This window comes from Linepithema humile, chromosome 2 (assembly GCF_040581485.1).
Source record: "Linepithema humile isolate Giens D197 chromosome 2, Lhum_UNIL_v1.0, whole genome shotgun sequence".
NCBI lineage: Eukaryota > Metazoa > Arthropoda > Insecta > Hymenoptera > Formicidae > Linepithema > Linepithema humile.
In genome coordinates, this window is record NC_090129.1 from 9480821 (window position 1) to 9498276 (window position 17456).

Genomic DNA, 17456 nt, shown 5'->3' on the forward strand with positions numbered 1-17456 from the left:
CTCCTTCCAATGTGGAGGGAAAAAGATGAACAAGATAAACTCTGAACTAGTACGGCCAGTTCAGCTCTAAAGAACAGATCTAGTGACGCCAGATTGAGACGCAAGCAGCATGAGGGAGAAAATACCGCACAGATGCGCAAGCGCACAATGTCAACTCCGCGCTTCGGCTAGCTTTGGACACTAGCACAACGCTCCTAGGATCATTTTATCCTTGTTTTTCATCGAAAGTTAAACGAGGATAAAATGATTCTAAGAGCGTGCAATCGCCAAGTGGAACTCACCCTAGAAAAGAGCAGACGTACTATTTCTCTCTTTTCTTACGCTCCATTTTTTCAGAGGTTTTTAAAAAATGTTAACAGGAGCACGTGATGATATAGGAGTAGTGCTGCCATCTTTTGATTACCTAAAACAACATAACAACTGTACATGATGGTAAGTGTACCGACTGATCTAAAGATGTTTAGGACATCCTAATATAAATAAAAAATGTTGCACGATATGAATAAAAATGCAATAATTAACCCATCTAATAAATAAAATAAAGTAGTGATTTTATAATGATCAAACTGCTTTCCTTCTTTCATTGTTATTATTTTTTTTAAATAGGTTTTCATAAAATCTCCCTCTTTACCTTTTTTTCTCTCTTCCTTTCTCTTTTTGTACACATATATCTATTTATAGACTGTTATTGAATGTTACAAATCATTGACGCAATTATAACAAAGTTCAATACACAACTTGCCAAGCAAAAGTTGATTCCAAACTCATTGATGTATTATTCTGATCGCAGTTGCGAATTATGGAATCAAGTATACAATTTACTTTACATATTAAATTATTAATAAGTAAAAATAACATTTTAATAACACTTGCTATAATTCATCACAATTTTATTGTGCAGTAAAATGTACAGTCCATTACAGAGATGTGTACAATTAATGTAATAGCAGAGATATCTTTGGACAAAAAATTTCTGTGGCAGAAGAATAAGATTTGTTGAACACCTTTGAACGCTGTACAGATATCGAAGCGGCTGTACCGCACAAGATTGTTTAAGTTTGAAGAATCGATTAGAGTTTGTGCAAGAAAATCGTTTGTATTTCACGTTAAAAAGTATATCATCGATACCGTATACAACTGATGACCACAAAACTCAAATTTCCACGAATCTTACATATTTCACGTTTGAATTATACGTATGAATAAAATATATAATTGCTCTTCGACGAGCTGAACGAAGTTATTTATGTGTATATACATTACGATTAATTTTACATAGATAGAAAGATAATCGGACAAATATACATTTAGCTTCGCAGCTTTCTGTAGAAAATAATAAATATATATTAATATTAATTCTCTTCTGTTTTATATTAATATAGATTCGCAGGATTGTAAGACATTTTAAATACATGCCTTATTCTTAACTCTTGGAAATAATCGATTTTTTTTTGCAAATGGAGAAATGCTATATAAGATCATTACATGTTAATTCTATAAGATATTTGTAATCATCTGCAATATCTTTACATATAGATAAATATAGTACGATTTTATTCTTGTACAAAAAAACACTACTCAATGAAATTAACGAGTTTGCGTTCTTTTAGGCTTCTTACTTCATTGGATATTCGCTCTTTTTAAAAAAAAAATAGATTATTCTAGTTACTCCTTCAGCAAAAAAATTCTTTTCATTTTCTTACTACTTTTTTACGTATTTACTAATCTTTCGCTCTCTTCCAGAACTAACCAGAACTAAATACAATATAAAAAGATACTTCGGCAATGTTCCAACAATACGAACGTATCTAAACGAGTTAAATAATAGCACAATAGCGTTAACAATACAAACGAAAGTATTTAAATTAAGTACAACGTTTAAATACAATCAGTAAAAGCATTTTTTGCATATGCTGATAATAAATGAACTTTATATACTGCATGTGTATATATATATATTCAATCATATATATCATATATTAATAATGTAGCGATATAACATGACATACATTCGGAATAATCTTAAATAACTCCGGAATCATTTTGTATGCTTAACAATTTATATACAATACATACACACAGCTTCCCCGTTCTATCTCATTATAAATTAGTGAAAAAATAATGCTGCTTTGGCCATGATCTGCGCATCGGTAATTATTAACTACATATCTTCGTTGCTAACACCTACACTTTTGAATGTGTTTTCATGGTAGTCTTCAAAATAGTCAAAAAACTCTAATTGTACACGGCTCATCATCGCGCGAAGTGTATACTTCTAGAAAAATCTCGTCTCGAACGCATCGATCGTTACCACAATATAATCCTGTATTATAGTCTGCCGTTCGTTTAATAGTAATAGATAACATTAATACTTTGATTATTATCACTGCATGAGGATGATTCGTGTAAAGCAAATAGCCATTACTCATCTCCAACAAACAGAATAAATTATTTACTTTCAAATTCGCTTTTTCTTCCTTCTCGCCCGAAGGCGAGAATTCGCTAAATCACCGCGAGATGACTGATTACCTTTGCCGTCACTATACGAAATATTCAATTCCGCTCCATATTATAAAACATTTAAGCACCTTCGACTTTGGTATGAAAACAAAATGTTTCGGCGATTACGCTCGCGATCTCCTCATGTTATTTTCAATAAAATGAGAGATCTCACGCATTGATACATTGTACATAAAGTGTATAAAAATTGGACGCGTCCATCAAATCATGAGTACGAACGTTCGAATGGAATGGCTCGGTAATTGATTAATTAGTATAAAATAAATGTAAATTTAAAAAAAAAAAAAAAGAAAAGTGATACACGCGCAATGGAATGTGTAATTTAAATTCTCTCTTTTAAATGGCTGTTTATCACTTCATTTTAAATTGCGATAATCACTATCGTTTCCGTCTCAAATCAGACTGATGTAATTATCAAATATTCGTCGACATCTAGAATGACTTCGACATACAAGCTAATAAGCTTTACATCCGCGAGTAACATTTAATCGTAAATCCTTCCGCATTTATCGTGCCAATTAATAATAAAATAGTTTTTCTATCTTCTATATGTATATCGTGACAAATAAGATAGTTACAAGGCCATATAGCAGTACTGCAGAGCATTCTGACGTTAGTGTTTTATGTGCTATTTTCTTTAATACGGATTTTAAGATCGAAATTTTTCTTCAGAATTAGCTCCAGCTATCGAAGTACTAGGAAAAATTAAATCTCCAGAAAGTGCTGTACAATGTAAATCGCTGTCTCTCTCTCTTTCTCTCTCGACACCGATGAGTCTATGACAAGTACACCTAACTGTTAATGCCTATTGATTTGATAAATTTTATCATATATTTACTTTCCAATAAATTAATGCTCACGTTGCAACGAATAAACAACGATCTGTACATTTAATATAAAAATTAAACCTAAGGACGGAGAACAGAAAACGCTATAAGACTATGATCGGATATTCGATCCTCGCTGTGAATAAAATGTATCGGTCGGCAAAATGTATCAAGTTGCCAGGCATCACTGATATCTCTCATCCACGCCGCGCGCGCGCGCGCGCGAGGTACACGGAATTCTCTATCGCAATTACGCTAAGCTTCACCCCGGAGAGCTCCTCTCTCTTTTCTTCTTTAAAGTACAACGCTCGGCGAGTGAGTTCACCGACAATCAGTTGTGCAGAACCGTGTTCCCGGCATACAACTACAAAAATCTTCTACTTGTATCTCGGACTATCTGGAGGAGTAGATTGTGTGTTAGCTCTCTGCTTTGGTCCGGTTTTAAAGGACATCTTTTTCACGGGTCTCGGTGAAATTCCGTGAAGCGTTGTGCTGTCGGGGATATCATTGCTAAACCACACTCTGCTTCCGTCAGAAACTGGAAACAAACGCGGGAACGTTGTTAGCATAAACTTGGCAAATCATCATTATTGAAAAGCCACACAAAAAATTTTAGCCACAAAGTAAAGAATCGTGTGAGAAAAACGCAGAGACGTTAGAAATAGTAAGCGTGCAGTCGAGAAGATTGTATCAGCAGTAACACATTAATATTTTGCGAATTGCAAATATCATGTTCTTCTGCTAAGCAATATTCAGAAAACAGCATATAAAACACATATAAGAAAAATAATAATATTCGAACATGCCATCTTTAGTGCTCATAGATTGGAAAGATTACCTCTGAATATATTTTGCAAGACTGCCAAACAAAAAGTTAATTAAGAGACGTGTTGGAATTCAAAAGTGTTGGAGAAAAAGTTGTTGGAAAAATTCTCTTTACTTTATATTGTATTCGGCAGGTGTTAAATCTTGCGATTTTACGTATTGTTATTGTGGACAGACAGAACAAATAAAAAACATAAAGATCGGACACGGAATTGCAACGTGCTTTTTCACTTTGAAAAGATTTACATCCGAGAGTATCCGCAACGTAGTTGCGGATGCGCTATGGACATCGCAGCTTATCGATCAGACGTATACTTAACAGATAGACAGAGATGTAGGATACAATGTCAGATAATACGCTCGAAGAACAGCACGGAAATAATAAATAACTAATAATACTACCTTGTCTGGTGGTGTTACAAGGTGGGTGGGGGTTAGTGGACTGAATTAGTCACCTCTATTCGCACGATTGTCACTGCTCGCCGCCGAGGTGCTGCGCAGACCGGAACGCCCCTGATGCGAATCTATAAGCGCTGCCGCGAGGTTTGACGACGCTGTGGATTGCACGCTTGTTGTAGATCCTGACAGTGCGATATCGATAATAATAACAATAATAATAAACTTCTACACAGTCGTATTACGTGACATACGAAATTTCAAATTCCACAAAAAAATATAACAAGTAAAAAGTTTTTTTTTTTGCACACCGCGTACGTAAACGGAGAAAAAAACGAACTAAATATCAAAATTTTTTAATTTATATTGAAATTCACGCACCAGAGACGGACGAAGCTCCGCTGAACGGGCTCGGCGGTTGCACCGGCGAGTAAACGTTGGCCGTGAACTCCTCGAACGTCGTGGCTTCCTTGTGATTTCTCATGACAGTATCGATGGATCGCGCTCTCTCTTCGTAACTGAAATTATTTATAGATCTTTCCAGTGCAACAATCTTCTCGCAATATCGTGATTTATGAACAGAACTGAATTCATGACTTACTAATGTTGGTACAATGTAAGCGTAGACCTTTTCGCCCTGCTCGCGGCCAGCGCAGTCGTTCTCACCAAACCCGGCAACACCTTGTCCTCCACGATACACTCGTCAAACAGTGGCCCGAAGAATGGAATCTCCGACTTCCGCGAAATCTGTACTCGATACAGCTTGTTTTTCAGCGGATAAATGACTATCAGAACGTCGCAGAATTCCGTTGGTATGATGTCCCTGCGATAATCCCGCCAGTGCTCCGACCAGACTATGTGGATCTCGTCGTTGCCGAGATGCCGCGTCTAAAATCAAATGCTTTATGAATATCCGCCGAAAGGCAAATATAATTGAGATAAAAATTATGCGTGCTTCGACAATTAAATAATCTAAACAAGGAGGCGAAGAAGGCCGCGCTAAAATAACGTGCATCGTTACCTTTTGCAGTAAACTCTCAGGGCTGTCCGATGGCATTCTCGTGGCAACGTGAAAGAGAACTTCGGTGAAGGACGTGGCGTAGTACGGTGCGGTGACGCCGGACGCCTTGCCGGGCACTAAGCCGCCGAGGAAGCCGGTGTGCGACTCGAGCTCGACCTCCCAGGCGAGTCGCGCGATGAAGCTCTCGTACTCCTTACTGGCAGTGACGTTGCTTAGTATGGAGTTTTTGTCTTCCTGGCCCTGGCTGACGTAAATCACCGCTATCTTGTGTGTCTCTCTGGATCGCTGGCTGTCAAGATTGCGCAGCTCGCGCAAGAGCTTCTCGTTTTTCGCCAGCAAATGCAGTTTCCTCCGTTGCTCCCAGCCGGACAGGCCGAGATGCGAAAACAGAAGGCGGCAGTGGTGAAACGGCGCCGGCGGCGGGCGACACGACGGCGGGCTGATTGCCGATGCGCTCATGCTGCAAATCGAGATTCGCGACGTTAAAATTCAGCGACTGATGTTGCGACTGTCGGTGATGCAATTTTGTAAAAACGAAATTTTCATTAATATTCTGCAAAATAGCTGGAATACGAAGGAGTACGCAACCTGATGTGCTGACTCCAGTTGTTGATGTGCTCCTGCTCCACGTTCCTTTGATTCAAAATCGTCGCAATCGTCTCGCTTTCGAGATAGTGTCCCTGAGGTGGGTTAGCAGGCGCGTTGAGAGCGACTTCCGGGTTAGTCAAAACTTCCGGACTGGTGTGTCCTATGTATTGAAGGAGCTGAGGACATACGAGGATTCTCTAGCGCTAATCTCATCATCAGATTACGCTTAAGGGGATCCTAAAAAAACGAATTTTACGAAAAATAGATGGTAAAACAGAGACGTATCTGCTTTACCTTCTATTTTTCGTAAAATTCGTTTTTTTTGGCTGCGTGGCTTGAAAAATCCTTTCAAATCGACCATCCGTAGTGTATTAGCATATGTACTTTACTTACAGAAAAGGACTTTTTATTCTACACAGCCAAAAAAAAGTTAAGTGTATTTGAAAAAAATAAGTAAAACAGACCACTTTAGGATCCCCTTAATGATTAATCTTAAATTTTCACTCACGTCATCCAAATTGTCCATATCGCTCGCGGCGTTTGCGAAAGTCGGCAATATGTGAGGCTCGCGATGCCGTATCGTGTGTCTGGGTGTACAGTTGTGAGGCGTGATAACGCTATTTAAGTCATCTACATGCAGCTTCGCACTCCAGTCGACTGAAACAAATGGTGAGAATTCATATTAGTTTGTTTTCATTGTCGAAAAACTGCTACACAAATTTATTTGCATAAATTAATTACCAGGTTTCGCGAATGGCAGCGGTAGATCGTCGTCGACAAAGGGTTGGCTATATAAGATCGAACTGTCCCAAGAGGCTTTGCCAGCGAGATCTCGCAGCAAAACTCTGACCAAGGAAGGAGCCGTGGTCAAGCCGGCCGTGACTCCTCCGCCAGGCGCGTCCAGTGCCGCCAACTCCACCAGCGACATTATGATCGAGTTAGAGAGCATCAACAGCTGTATGTTAGGCGCTTGGAAAACGGCGGAGGACAACTCGTCCCCGTCGATTCCGGGAACGTCGTCCAGCTCGACGACCAGCGATGAGAGACGCGCGGCACCGATTCCCATCGGAAAGTGTCCGAGGTGGTTGATTAAATGCATCATCACCTGCGCCCAAAATAAATGTCAAGTTAAATAAACAATAGATTTTGAATTTTATAAAGCCATTGTTGTAATAATAATAATTGAATAAATAGGCTGTTGAGTCTGCAAGTTTTCATTCAAATGCCAAATCAATATCGTTAAAGCGTTAGAACTTGCGTTGGCCTAATAGACAATTTATTCAATTAGGTTAAGTTAATTTTTCCAAGCAAGCAACTCGTAAGCACGGTTTTAGTGTCATAAATTTTTAATATTATTAAAAATCTTCAAGTCTTTTTTTATATATACTCATGTGCAACAGTTTACCATTTTTGCTGCCAACTGCACGGACTGAATGTTTCCTTTGTGCGGCGATTTTGAGGAAGGCTCGTCGACCAGATTATCCAGCATAATGTTCAGATCAAAATCGTCGTCCTCTTCATGATTCTTAGCGGTTCTTGAAAATTCCTTCCCCACTTTGTTCTGCACTATATTGTTCAACACCTACGAAATAAAATTGAACGATGTGCAAACTGAGAAACTAAATTGTGGCGTGTGGGATCTAAGAGAGTACAATACTAACTGTAAATAAGGTCATCAAGAGCGGCTTCCCGTGGAACACCTGCAGTAATACCGCTGGTCCTAAATGCATAGCCCACTCGCCCAAGCAGAACAGCATCGACACTGTCAAAGGCCCGCGTCTTTCCCGCGTTGTCATTCGCCCAAGTGTATCCGACAAAATCTAAATGTTGAAGAATACAAATCTCGTTACTTTTCTCCTTAAATTGAATCATATGATAGAACGTACTTGTATTATCTTAGATGGCACACTGGGATACAGTTCTAGCAGCACGTCGGCCTTATCGCAGAGAAGTAACAGAGAATCGCACGCAACCTGTGCAACCGTGGCGTGCGAGGCCTGGAAATAGAAGATCGGTGTAATCATTGTGTGTCAATTAACTTCCGATCGGTAAAAATTGTACATAGGTAATCCTCGTATGTGATTTTGATATAATAGAATCTGAAAATTATAGCAGGAGCTATCATTTAACACGGTACAGTATGTCTAAAACCGGCAATTTTTTAATTAAATTTACTGCAATAAATTAATAAAAATTACACACTATTAAAAGTAAAAATACACAACGTTGTCAATGACAGCCTGTCTCCGTAGTGTGCTATTATAGTTGAAAATATATAAAAAAATTCTATAAAAATAAATGTTTTAAATCACTAAAGGTCTTTGAAACAAAAGCTTTTTTCTGATTTTTTGAATAAAAATCTGAAAACTTTTATATTAATCATGTAATAAATTTTTGTGAAATAAGATTTGGTTTACTTTTAAATTTCTATGTTGCACGAGAGTTACCTATATTTCAATAATTATCAACACATCTAGTTAGTGACATATAAAATGACAGTTTGCTCATTTAGCAGGTTACGGAAAGTCTGATACAAGGACACCATCGCAGGCTGAAACGATTTATTATTTCGAACACACACATAGCAAAGTAGGCCATGCAAAGTCAAAGAGATCTTCAAAAGTTGCGCAGGTATCAGTCCAAAACTGTGAACATCACATGATAAACGGCCGACACAGCTTTACTGAGGCAGATTAAAAAAAAGGAAGGACTACCTGATCCATTAGGGGAAAACAGAAACCAGCTCTGCGACGCTCTGCTCCTTGCATCCGCTGCCAATGACACTCAGTGAACGAGATATTCGCTTTCACCTTACTACTATCGCAACACACCTGCTTCGCTTTAGCTTAGATATCGTTAAATGGAATGTCACCCGTAAGTATACATTCACGGATAGCAGCGGGGTTGCGTCTCGCGCGATAAATATACATAATACCAATTTAACTTAAGACAATGTTCCAAGTGCGAACTATCAAGCAACTAAAATCGTAGGGAAACAGTTTTCTCTATGTCATGCATTCTATGTCCAAAGTGCTACGGGTTTCTATTTGAAATCTGTGCGTTTGTAGCTGCTTGTGATCTCGTATATTCGTCTCTCAACGACGTGTAATGCGATAAGGATTTACAGTTGAACGTGGGAAAACTTGCGCTCACCCTAAGTGCGAGAAGAAGAACGGTGACAGCTTCGGGAACTCTCGGATGTTGCGTTTTGTAAGACAGTTCTTTGTACGCGAACATCGCGATGCTCGATAGGGCCACGCATCTCGCTATCCCGGTTGGTTCTCGTCGGCAGCTCCGCAAAAGTATCGTTACGATATGCTCCTGCAAAGTTCACAACACACATAAAATTTACAAGATCTATCAGTTATTGAATTGTGTCGTACAAAAATCGTATCACCTTTGCTTCCGGACATGTCATAGTTACGATGTCGGGCCCGTTCGGTTGTAGCAGCGGCAGTTTGATCGTTCCGATAGGCATCGACAACAATGAGCCGATGATAGAAACAGCCTCTGTCCTGGGTGCCTGGAAAAAAATAGTATAAAAATGTATACTAAAAAGATACATTGGATTTTTAACAGTAAAAAAGGCAAGAAAAGCCGAAAGCGCAAAATATTATAAATTAACGTACAAATATGTTTCAACCATAATTTTGGACCTTCCTCAATTAGACAAAGTATAAGGAAAAAGTTTAGGTTATATTAAAAATATATAAAGATTTAATAAAATTGTTTTTATTTTAAATAACTGTCAAAATAACCTTCGCTCTCAAACTATCAAACTGTCAGAATAATCGAGATAACCAATCAGTGTCGCGGAAAAGCGTCAACAATACTTTCGATACATTCGAGTATCGATCTTTCATGCCTTTTTTAAGAGTGGAGAAAATAATTAAAGAATAGACCGACTGCGTAAATTAATTTTAATCGAAAGAAGAATGCAAACGTTGAATACCTCGACATCCTGACTGCTGAGTATCACGTTAGCGGCGTGAATGTAGTCCAGAATCAGAAGGCTCGATCCCGGCAGATTCAGGCTGAACAATCTGGGTCCTGTGTATTTCACAAGCACGTGCAGAACTTTGCTGTCGTTGCTGGCGATCCCGCTATGAACGGCGCGATAGAAAAGCGTCAGATGCTGTTTCGGCAGACTGATGTCCAGCGGTTGTATCGTCAAGAGACATATGAGACGATACGCGGCTAGTTTGCCGATTTCGTATTGCTCCGGAAGTTGAATCGCCTGCGAAAAAGAAATACACACCGGAAATGAACACCGGAAAACGACATTTCTATGTCATGCGCGTATGTACCTTAAAACACCACGGTGCGATGACTGTTAGAGGTGGAATTAACTCCGGTGCCGGAGGCGTCGCCTGATTATCCCCGGATACTCCTTGATTTAAGCGAATCTAGATAACAATTAGGTAAATAATATAATGAGTCGACTAACATAAATAATCTTGGCCGCTATCTTTACAACAAGATTTAAACAACATCTTCTTTCCGGAAGCTAGCTAATTCTTACCTTGATCAACGTTTGTGTGAGCTGCACGAAGTAATCCATGACTTGGCCGTGCAAAACAGGATCGTGGATGTTATTGACATCTCCTAAGGCCGACAGCATACGCCGCCATAAAACGACAGCCACATCTGGCAACCATCCACGAACCCCTCCACCTGCCATAACTGATCTTCTTTCAGACGCGTCGTTTGTATCTGCGGAATAATAACGACTGTCAGATATACATGTCGACTTCAGATATGCGAGGGCACAACTATAATCAAATATATATATTATTAAATGACACAATTGTTATTTATAGTTCATGAAATTGCATAGTTAAGCTTCGTATTTTCTGCGCAACAAGAAAAATTATCACAAGCTTAACACACGACAGAGTTTAATAAACCGACGGGGAAGCGAAATATTTAAAAAAAGCGTAGGCTTAATTAAAGAGATATTTTAATTAATTGTGCTTCGTAATTCTCGCCTTGACTGCACGAGCGGTCATCGAAGCGTAGTGTATTGTTAATTAAAACGACATCATTCGATTAATATGAAATGTCACAGGATGATTAATGTAAAAACAAGATGTAAGAACTTTGTTCCGGAAATGTCAACGTGTTCACACTTGGTAAATGACAAATTTTCATACGCATCGTATAAATAATGTGACAGTCCGTACATACCAATGCTGCTACCATCAATATTCTCTATCTGTATCGGGCTATCCTTGTTGCTGTCAACGCCACTGCTGGGTGTCGGCGACGGGCATCGCGGCGACGGTGGCTCGCTATCGACTATAACAATGCTATCCAACGATTTCGCACGTCTGCTGGGCAGCATCTTCCGACCGGCCGCCGACGACGAAGTCGAGCCACTCGACAGTAACCGTGCCATATCTTGTTCTATCGATAGGGGGAGCACTGCACGTGCGGAAATTGTTTACACTTAATCGAGAAGTAAGACAAACAATGCGGAGATGTGTGTTCAATGGCGAGTCGCTCGGGTTAAAATCGATCTCATGGGCGGCATGTCAAATTAGAGCAAGCGCATGGTTACAAAACGTGGTGGATCCGCGAGAGAATGATGCGAAACTGCGGTCCGTACGTTATGGTTACCAGGGGAGTTATTTTCGACTCGATGTCAGCGCCAAAGCAAATAAAAAAACACGTAAGGGACACAGTTATAAATAAATGCACACTGTCACAGCGACACAGAGGGAATTGCAAGATCTCACCATAATTCCGAGAAATGAAAACCAAAACGGCCGACCACGCCGCATTCTCTTACCAGGAATGCCGCTGTGTATCGTGTGCGTTCGCTGTCGAGGTATCTTCGTGCGAGCTTTGCTACTGTATATGTTGTTGTCGCTCGCGCTGCGCGGTAGCGGCCGCACTTTCCTTATATCGCGCAGCGGATGATCTGGTGGACGTTCAGAAACATTTTAATTAAACCAGTGTAATTGCGATAAGATATTATATGTATGTATATATTTTGTATTCACCTGTGACGCTCTCTTTCGGCGCGGTGTTATTCTCTTCGCTACCTTTCCGCGGCGGTTGCACGCTTCCGGTCGACGCCGCGCGACTTCCGACGCCGCGGCGCTTCTTTGATTTCTGTTCGCTAAGTCTGTCCAAGGGTAGATCGTTTAAATCCAAGTTGTACACATGCCTCGCCAATACTCTCGTTAGCGTGTCCAGAGTTTTCTATATATAGAAGCATATAAAACAATATTATATATATATATTTCATAAGCGTGTGTGAGTCAGCGCTCAGGGGATATTAATTGCCTCTCACCGCCCACTCTCGAATTAATTCTTCCCATTGCGTTAACGACGTCAACACTTCTAGAAACTGGTCCCATAATTGGGTGGAAATAACGACGTTTAAGTTGGCTTTAATCCACGTAACAATTAGAGTCTGAAATATGGCAGGCGCGAGTTTGCCACCGATGGTGTCCTGCTGCTTGCGGCGGGAGGACTTCTCGCTCAGTACAAGCGATGTAATTTGCAACAGCACTCTGAATGAAGCAGAACGATTTTAATGAACCGTCGCGAAAAAAGAAAAACGATGTAAAATAATAAATCACGAACGCACCTGAGTAGCTGTTCCCAAGTTGCTGGCTCCAATCTGGAGTGCATAACAACGTATCGATACACGTTCAACACTCTCTTGCAGCTGTCCGTTTGTTCCTCAAGCAACGTTGGAGACGCGCTCGGCCCCGAGTTCTCCAAGAAAAATACATTCGACGCTTGCGTGATGAAGACTTGCAGAACGTTCTGCAAGCCCGCTCTGATGAATAAATTCTCCCGGTGTATAGCGCCGAGGTAAGAATCATTCCTTAACCTCGTCTGTCGATAATTCTCAGAAGGAAACTTTTCCATCTCGCTTTTTTGATATTCTTCTAGATCTCGATCCTTGTGACCGTCCAATGGTTCCAGCATAAACGGAGGGATTTCCTACAAAGTACACAAAAATATAATACTAATAACGATAATTTATGTTCGACATATATAATTTTATGCTTACAAAGCTCACATTCATTTGAATCCAATCTTTATAAACAGCGATAGCCTTCCTTATAGCTCCCGCATGGTTGAAATCCAGGAGGAACGCCTGTCTGTACAATTCGTGCACGAAGTTAACGTTGTCTCTATTTCCGTATAAAACGTCTCTGACTAACATGAGCGCCGAGACGGTGCTGTCTTCTTGAATCTGGCTATCTTGCTGCGATATGGCTGATTCGGGCGACAACAGAGTCGAGTCGTTAGGGTTCTGAGTGACTGACACACGGCGCAATTCTGATTCGACGTTTTCCTCGTTCGGCGTTGTGCTGCGAAACAATTCGAGGTTGTATCATCGATTGAAATTATGCAAATCAGCAGGTATTGTACGTAAATTTATGCAAAGTAGTCACCTTTGCGAGAGATGTGCGAAGAGTCCATCCTTTTTAGCGACGTGCGTGAAGTTTGCAACCCACTTGATTAAAGCCACTTTACAGAGCACGTAATTGTCGTGATTTTGATTCGTCGGTTTGCGCATTGTGGGTAATTCCAGATTGGGCTTGTAAAGTGAAAAGTTCTCGTCAAATTCCGGGCAAATGTGACGAAGGTATGCTACTTTAAAGCGTTCTAGTAAAAACTGAAAAGTTTTGTGCTGCCGTGTAGATTTGTCCCGCCATTCGATTTTCACCACCTGAATAATAAGCAAAGAATTACGAAATAATTCTTAAAATTAATCAATCATTCTTAATGTATTTTTAAAATAAGATAAATCCTTTTGCATGTCCGTAACGTACATAAAACAAAATTTTTCCGACGAAAAATGAATAATAAAAAGTCAACTTATATACCTGAGTAACCATGAATTCCAGCAACGCTTCCAAGAACCTAACAGTTTCATTGTCGAGTGGCTTCTCTCCACTTTGCGGTGGTAAGATGGGCCCGCCGTCAACTTGACTGATAGGACTTTGATTCGGTCCGTTGTCATGAAAAGTACTTTGCATAAGTTGCGAGTCATAAAATTCCCTCTTATCTTTCTCCTCGGAATTGCCTGCCTTCGCGAGTCGTTCCTTCTTGCCTTCCGCTCTGCGATCACATTTGTAAGGCGACACCTGGTGCGGTGGAAATCCCGGCACCAAGCTGGCGAACATCTGATGTATGTGTTCGGGAGCATTTTCGCCAAGAGCTTGATACCACAAAATAAAGTACCTAGAAGAATATGTTGCATTATGTATACTGTGCTCTAGATAAATGTAAGAGGCTTATCGATCACTATGCACACACCTTATGGCTTGCCTGCGAAGTTTCCAACTGTTACCAGGATGCAAGAGCTTCTGCAAAATCCGCGCTAGACTGTGACATTGCCATCGTCTGTTAAGCAGCTCAGGAAGAAGAGTTAAAACTTTCTCCAAGAGCTGCAATACTTGTTCTAACTCTTCCCTGTGCGCCTTGTGCACTATAAAGAAAAATTCAATTGATATCTTCCCGCTTTTAAATTGTGATTTGTAACAAAATATCAAACGCGAGAGTAATATTTGTGCAATTAATTGTGACCCAAGAAAGTTAGTAAGTGCAAGAAGTAATTGAGTGTAATAAAATCAAGCTAGGATAATATAATGTGACTTACCAATATGGAAGGAAAGCTCTGCAGCAGAATGAAAAGAAATGAAAGACATGATAATATAGTCATAATGTATGAATATCATGATTAATAAAAAAAAATTGTTATAATCTTAAAAGCAACGGCATTATGCTATTAATGGTATAATTAATATTTAAGCATGGAGGTCTTAGTAATATTCAAAGCAGTAAGATAGTTAGCTTTATTCAGCACTTTACATTTTAGTAATTTTAATTTCTTTTTTTATATTCAATTTCATTTTCAACTTACCGCGTTGTCGAAGATTCGCTTCCGCAGACACGAAACAATCATACAAGATGAAGTAAACATGGCTGAAGTTGCCCTCGAAAAAGCCCTTTGCCTCATCAGTATCCACGTTTTCTTAAACATAAAAATACACGTACGCTATACATGTGTTTTTTGTACAAAATATGTAATATTCAAAGACATTATCCGACACGAATCCTGTCGGATAAAAAGAAACTTTCTTCTTTTGACACATATACCTTATATAGAGAACTGTGGAAATTCTGTTGCATCATAACAGGCCTTGAATACCTATACTTATATAGAACTTGTTTTCCTTTTCCTTATATATATTATAAGAGACAGAAAAAAATGCAACATTTACATTCTACAACGTTTCAGAATTCTAAAAATGAAACAGAAGAGATAATAGAATGGAAATATTTTTGTATGTTAAGATATTTATACAAATACTGTAATTTATGTGATATAACACATAAGCATATATGTGAAACATTTAAAGAGTTAGACAATTTTTATTAATGATATCTACATAGAGAGATACGTGAAACAGATAATAATGTAATTTTAGATGGAGATAAAGGTCACAAGTTGGTCAATGTGGTTATGCGGTTTGATGATTAGATTATTGACTATGTCTCATAATACTAGAAAACCACAATGTCTTATGACTGCTTGGATTTAAATCTTTCTTTCTTTTAATTATAAACAAATAATGTAAGACATTCTGTTTTCACAGTAAACACGCATAGAAATTGTTAAAATGTGAAATAAAACATGAAAAATAGGTATATAATTTAAATATTTCACGGCACTAATTATTGCAATAATGCTTTTCTCTTCACTAATATATATAATTCTCATAAAATATATTCTTATAAAATTCTTTTAACGATGTTATTTAATAATTACTCCAAAAAGTTTTTATCCCTTCAATAATGTCAACAATTGTCAATGTTATTGCAAGTCTCCAAAAATAAATAAATTTTTTTCAATAAACTATAACTTTTTTAGCAATAAAAGAATTGTTTTGTACTCTTCTGTGAGATTCAAATAAGTATATAAAAAATATATGTAAAACATCACTTCTCAAAAAAGCAGAACAGGATTCTTCAAAGCGAAAATAAGATGCAAACAAGTGTCAGCATCTCTCAACAGAGGAAACATCATTACATTCCACTTTAAGGAGTTTCCCTCAATGTGTGGGTGTAAGCAACTATCAAAAGTGTGCTACCTCCTTAGGTCACATCATCCTTTCTCAAATTTACCACTGACCAGCCGTTATCTATCAACCGAGGCAAAGCATCGTGTCCTTACCTAGTACGATCTTGAGATGCTTGAACCGCGTCGCGCTGTCCTTCTTGACATCCTGGATCTTGAGCGTTGACTTTTTGACATCTACATGGAGCTTCTTGCTGAACATGGTTCAATGCGAGCCGCCGGTGGCCGCGAGGAACAACCATCGACGACGGCGCCCAGGATGGTCCACATCGATACCGAGCCCGGTTTGCCTCTGCGATCACTATGCCAGCGACACGACGTGCATGGCTAAAGTTTATCGCGTCGAATCGGCGTCAAATTTCGCACACACCTCCGATCAGATGTACGTGACGGCCATCTTGAGAGCTTCACTGACTGCGTGCACTAGCGCCTCGCCGCTCGGCGGCTCCTAGTGCCAATTACTAATTACAAACTGCAATTGTTTATCTACAATCAGTAACACTTTGATGGTACCTATAGTCGGTCAACAAAATAGTACTTGTTCATGGGCGCGGCAATCGCAATGCACACATTTTTATTTAAAAGATAGAAATATATAAAGAACTCTCAAATTATTTTAATATATTAGGTATCAGAATGGTTACAAAAATATGTAACATTTTAAATATCAAAGACGTCAAGAATACTTTATTGTATTAATATTACAGATATTACATAAGTATGATTCTCTTATGTATCTTACAACTTACAATTAGTCAGCAATACAAAAACCAATCATAGTATACGCGACATGGCATGGAAGCAGTATCGAGAAATCATTAACAAAATTGAATATGTATAACCTTTTTAAAACATTGACTAATGTGTAGCATTATTAATATGAATGTTTTATTTTAAATCTACTCTTCAAAATAAGCAGCAGCAGTTTTTATTTGTAAAAATTTAATAGCTACATGTAGAACAAAAAATATTACATGCCAATACATAATTAGAAATCTCTTGGCAGATTAGAGTTCTTACGCTTTATTAAAATATTAATAAATTTGTATCATAAATTATTGTAAATCGTTGACATCAAATAGCACATTTTATTTTAGTTTACGTGATATTATATTATAAAAAAATTATATCTATATCTATATCTATATATATATACATATACACATGT

At 38.7% G+C, this 17456-nt stretch overlaps 1 protein-coding gene and 1 long non-coding RNA gene across 13 annotated transcripts; one reads left to right on the plus strand and one right to left on the minus strand.

Annotated features, from left to right (window-relative positions):
* Positions 1 to 873: 873 nt before the first annotated feature.
* On the minus strand, positions 874 to 16726 carry LOC105680013 (probable Rho GTPase-activating protein CG5521). Of its 12 annotated transcripts, none has more exons than XM_067349867.1 (30): positions 16385 to 16726; positions 15071 to 15181; positions 14807 to 14824; positions 14464 to 14635; positions 14031 to 14388; positions 13596 to 13873; positions 13217 to 13511; positions 12776 to 13137; positions 12476 to 12698; positions 12183 to 12384; positions 11969 to 12100; positions 11365 to 11601; positions 10700 to 10890; positions 10485 to 10583; positions 10130 to 10414; positions 9575 to 9700; positions 9331 to 9498; positions 8892 to 8948; positions 8064 to 8174; positions 7839 to 7997; positions 7583 to 7759; positions 6919 to 7282; positions 6686 to 6834; positions 6178 to 6353; positions 5590 to 6049; positions 5170 to 5456; positions 4950 to 5086; positions 4628 to 4753; positions 4186 to 4206; positions 874 to 3885 (listed from the first exon to the last, which is right to left on the minus strand). In XM_067349867.1, the coding sequence occupies exons 1-30, from the start codon at positions 16488 to 16490 to the stop codon at positions 3725 to 3727; spliced, it is 5748 nt and encodes a 1915-aa protein (XP_067205968.1). In that variant the 5' UTR covers positions 16491 to 16726; the 3' UTR covers positions 874 to 3724. The 12 variants fall into 12 exon arrangements, with proteins under 12 accessions (XP_067205968.1, XP_067205970.1, XP_067205967.1 ...); XM_067349869.1 differs by having other exon boundaries at positions 4628 to 4726; positions 13208 to 13511; XM_067349866.1 differs by having other exon boundaries at positions 13208 to 13511.
* On the plus strand, positions 12873 to 13215 carry LOC136998030 (uncharacterized). The gene is made up of 2 exons (XR_010888613.1): positions 12873 to 13005; positions 13087 to 13215. It is a non-coding gene; the product is annotated as an uncharacterized lncRNA (long non-coding RNA).
* Positions 16727 to 17456: the final 730 nt, after the last annotated feature.

Coding starts and splice junctions, on each gene's coding strand:
- LOC105680013 (XM_067349866.1), bottom strand. CDS start 16,490: ATGTTCAGCAAGAAGCTCCATGTAGATGTCAAAAAGTCAACGCTCAAG. Junction 4,754..4,949: donor CGGAGCTTCGTCCGTCTCTG/GTGCGTGAATTT, acceptor TCGCACTGTCAG/GATCTACAACAAGCGTGCAA. Junction 3,886..4,185: donor CTTGCAAAATATATTCAGAG/GTAATCTTTCCA, acceptor GTTTGTTTCCAG/TTTCTGACGGAAGCAGAGTG.